The sequence below is a fragment of the Dasypus novemcinctus genome, chromosome 3 (assembly GCF_030445035.2).
Source record: "Dasypus novemcinctus isolate mDasNov1 chromosome 3, mDasNov1.1.hap2, whole genome shotgun sequence".
Lineage (NCBI taxonomy): Eukaryota > Metazoa > Chordata > Mammalia > Cingulata > Dasypodidae > Dasypus > Dasypus novemcinctus.
Genome location: NC_080675.1, coordinates 91,413,693 through 91,417,151, shown reverse-complemented (window position 1 = coordinate 91,417,151; position 3,459 = coordinate 91,413,693). Strand labels below are relative to the sequence as shown.

Genomic DNA, 3,459 nt, shown 5'->3' with positions numbered 1-3,459 from the left:
TTGGAAGCTGGGTATTTATTGAGATTTGTGGAAATTTCTGTGACCTGTAGGAAATTTTGGGAGGCTCATGGATATGGCAGGATTTTAGCAGCAACCAGAGGCAGCCCCAGACTGAGTGGCACAGAGAGCTGGCTCAGGTCTGGTTCTGGGTCCCTCTCAGGCTGGCCCAGGCCACTGGAGTTAATTCTTCTTCAGGACCTGATTGATCCAGGGCCGGTAAAAGGAGATTCGGGTGAAGACAGCAGGGGGCTTGGCGTCTGGCCGTCCATAGGAGACAATGCCCTGGGCCACCCCAGCACACAGAAGAGGCCCCCCAGAGTCTCCCTGTGGGGCAAAGAGAGAAACAGAGCCGAAGGTGAGCGAGCAGAGTCTTCTACTCCTGCCTGCGGGTCCCTACTCTGAGCCTGCCAGCCCTGGCGTCAGGCCCAGGGGCCCTGACCCTCATGGGCTTATAGGTTCTACGTCTGAAGCCCTCTTGCTTTCCCCAGGGCAGCCACGGCCTTCTTCAGCTCACTGCACATGCCCTGGGCAGTGGACTGGGAGGGAAGGTCTGAAGCTGTACTGGGCCATGGGAGAGGTAAGTACAGAGGGACAAATCCAATTTCCTCTGTCCTGTTATCCCAAAGACTGTCACTAAGTGGCAATCTTCCAACCCCATCTTCCCCTAGGAGAATTCTAGTCCCTGAACAGTGACTTCTGGAGAAGAACCCTAGTTTGAAAGCAGGCATTCTTAACCTTTTTTGTTCCACAGACCCCTTTGCTAGTCAGGTGAAAACCATGGACCCCTTACTAAGTTTGCTTTATACTGTGTATTATTTAATAAATGTATTACACCAGTACCAACACGTCCCTACAAGAATAATGTTTCTTAGAATTTCAATTCAAGCTCAAGGATCCCTTATTAAGAACCCTTGTTTGAGAGTCACCTTAAATGCAGATTTTGTCTTCTTGGGATTGCCCACGCACAGCTGCTGATTGTGGTTAAAGTATTTAAAGTGGCTGCAGGCCTGGGGAGCCATGAGTCTCAGCTTCACCTCTTGCAGAGTGTCTGATCCTGGTTCGTCTAGTCCTGTCTTTCCCCAGCCGGCCACCCGGCACATTCTTCCAGGTGGGACAAAGTTGAATCGAGACGGAAGGGGGAGCACGCCCACAGCCGGGGTCAGGCTGGCTCTCTTCTCCAACTGCGAAGGGAATGAGGGGCACTCAGTGGTAGAAATGGGTTTTGGGTGGCTGGAGGCCACCAGGGAGGACAGGGCAAATAGCTTCATCCCAAAGCTAAGTCCAGATGGGTGACGTGGAAGGAGATGCAGTCGGGGAAATTTCAGGGCAATGGGGACCTGAAGGAGAAAGCCCAAGAGGACAGGAGGTAGAGACAGCGAAGCAAGATGGTCTCACCTTTAGTAACATGATGTCGTTGTCAATGGTCAAAGAATTATACTTTCGATGAGGAAACTGTTTCACGACTTTGTACTTCTGCCACGTGTCTTCCTCCTCGTTTATGTTGTGGGCTCCAAGGATGACCGTAATAGAGCTATTGTGAAGGAGATGGGACAAGGAGACACAATGAAGGTTTAGGTTTTCTCCTAGGATATGCGCATTCAGAGAAAAGGGGATTAGAGTGGCTCACTGGGTCCCTGGACTCTTACTGCCCCTCTCCCACTTTTCTGGGCCACTTGTGGCATTTGGGGTTTTGTGCAGGGAAGTGCTTTCCCAGGGAACAAAGACAACTTAGGACCCTCAGGAGTTCCTGGGAACTGAGCAGGTCCTGGAGGACCTGGGGGAACAGGGTCAGCATTTCCTAATGCAGGGTACCCTAGATGAGGGCCAGCCCTCTGGAGCAGGAGGTATTAGAGGAGAGGGGGGAAGCAGTAGGTCCCATGTGAGCCCTACTCTCTGTCTCCCATAAAAACGATGGGTCCAGGTCCCTGAGAACCAAAGGCAGGTGTTCTTGAAAAGAGAATAGAGGAAGTGGCCCAGGAAACCTGGTCCCTGAAAAGTGAGTCCCATATCTTATGTGCTGGGAGGGGGTGAGAAGGAGCTGCTTTTACAAGAGGAACCATTGGAAAGACATCTTTCTCCTCTGTGAGGGAGCTGGACTCACAGTGACCAAGGCTTAGGGCATCTACCCAAGTCTGAGACCAATTTCTTCAAATTCGTCTCTTCCCTCTCCTTGAAGTTGATCAAGGCCCAGAAGCCCCCCAGTCGCCCCGCAGGCACGTCCTTATTCCTCCCATTTGGAGATAAACAGGACCCTGTTTTCTTACCTTCCTGCACAGTGAGCAGCCGTCAGAACGAAGTCCCGTCTTATCAGAAAGCCCCCGCAATGTGCCAGGTGACCCTCGGGAGTGACAATCTCCAGGTGGGCCATGTAGGGGCGGGAGTGTGGCCTGCACTCTGTGCCGGCGATGATCTCCCCTGCAAGAGAGAAGCCCATGTTCTGAGCATAGGTGTCCGTCCTCACTCTGGAGCGCGCACAGGATGGGTAAGCGTTGCGAATCTCATTCGCATCCTGCTTTCTGTCCATCCTCCCCTCATTTGTCTCATGTATCTGCTTTCTCCATTCACAACCCCCTACATAAATTCTCATTCCTTCTTTCAGTACCTGACAGCCAACCCTGTCTTAGATGCCATTCAGGCAGTCTTGCCCACAGAGCCTCCGTCCCCACCCCTCCCTTGCCATGGTGCTGGATAGTTCTCCAGTCTCCTGTCTTCGCAGGGAGCAGTGTTGCAGAACAACCAAATCACAACCAAATCACAAGATAATGAGTAGTGCTGAGGCTCAGAAGATGAGCAGGACATGCCCGTTTCCCTGGGGATGCCTTGCTTCCCACGTGCTGTGGCCACCTGCCTGTTCAGCAAGGAATTCCTTGTGCATGAGAACTACAACAGGCTGCAGAGAATAGATGGGTGGGTGTATCCCAAGTGGAAACTTCACTCTGAGATCCTTGCAGAGAGAACCTGAGGCTCTGCTTAAGAGTCAGCTACATTCAAACTAAGCTTCTTTGATTTAGGAGCCAATCCTTCAAACTGCAGAGGGACGGGCCCCAAGACTCACCAGCTTCGGCCAGGGGGGATAGGAGAATGACCAGCAGGAGAAGAGGAAAAGGATGCATCTTCTCAGAGAAGCAGCCCATGGCAGAGGCTGGTTTTATTTTCTGGTCTCAGGCTTTATAACTCCCAGCAAGCGAGGGAGGAACAGGCCCGGTTACCACAGGAACTCTCTGGTCACATTTTCTTCTCTTATTCTAAGTCGGTTATCTTTCTGATCAGAATTTCTGTCTGCATTGCCATCTGTTCTGCTAGAGGTGAAGCTGAGGCCTGAACTCCCATGTCCTGGCTCCCAGAGGAGCCCTGGACCATGGTGCCCCACCCGAGGGAGGGGGATGCCTTGCCCAGTTAGGGCTGTTGGGTAAAAGCCCGGTAGAAACATGGGTGGGAGGAGAGCCTGTACACTGAGCA

General features: G+C 52.3%; 1 protein-coding gene across 1 annotated transcript; it reads right to left on the bottom strand.

Annotated features, from left to right (window-relative positions):
* Window positions 1-3,223, bottom strand: LOC101423444 (chymase). Its single transcript, XM_004477480.5, has 5 exons — window positions 3,056-3,223; window positions 2,265-2,415; window positions 1,396-1,531; window positions 927-1,181; window positions 1-324 (listed from the first exon to the last, which is right to left on the bottom strand). Exons 1-5 carry the CDS (start codon window positions 3,132-3,134, stop codon window positions 181-183), a joined length of 765 nt encoding a protein of 254 aa, XP_004477537.3. The 5' UTR covers window positions 3,135-3,223; the 3' UTR covers window positions 1-180.
* Window positions 3,224-3,459: the final 236 nt, after the last annotated feature.

Bases quoted from the DNA above. Each gene is read 5' to 3' on its own strand.
- LOC101423444 (XM_004477480.5), bottom strand. From the start codon at position 3,134: ATGGGCTGCTTCTCTGAGAAGATGCATCCTTTTCCTCTTCTCCTGCTG. The intron at 2,416-3,055 runs GTGAGTCTTGGG...TCTCTCTTGCAG, and splicing joins ATCCCCCCTGGCCGAAGCTG to GGGAGATCATCGCCGGCACA. The intron at 1,532-2,264 runs GTAAGAAAACAG...CCTTCACAATAG, and splicing joins GCTGCTCACTGTGCAGGAAG to CTCTATTACGGTCATCCTTG.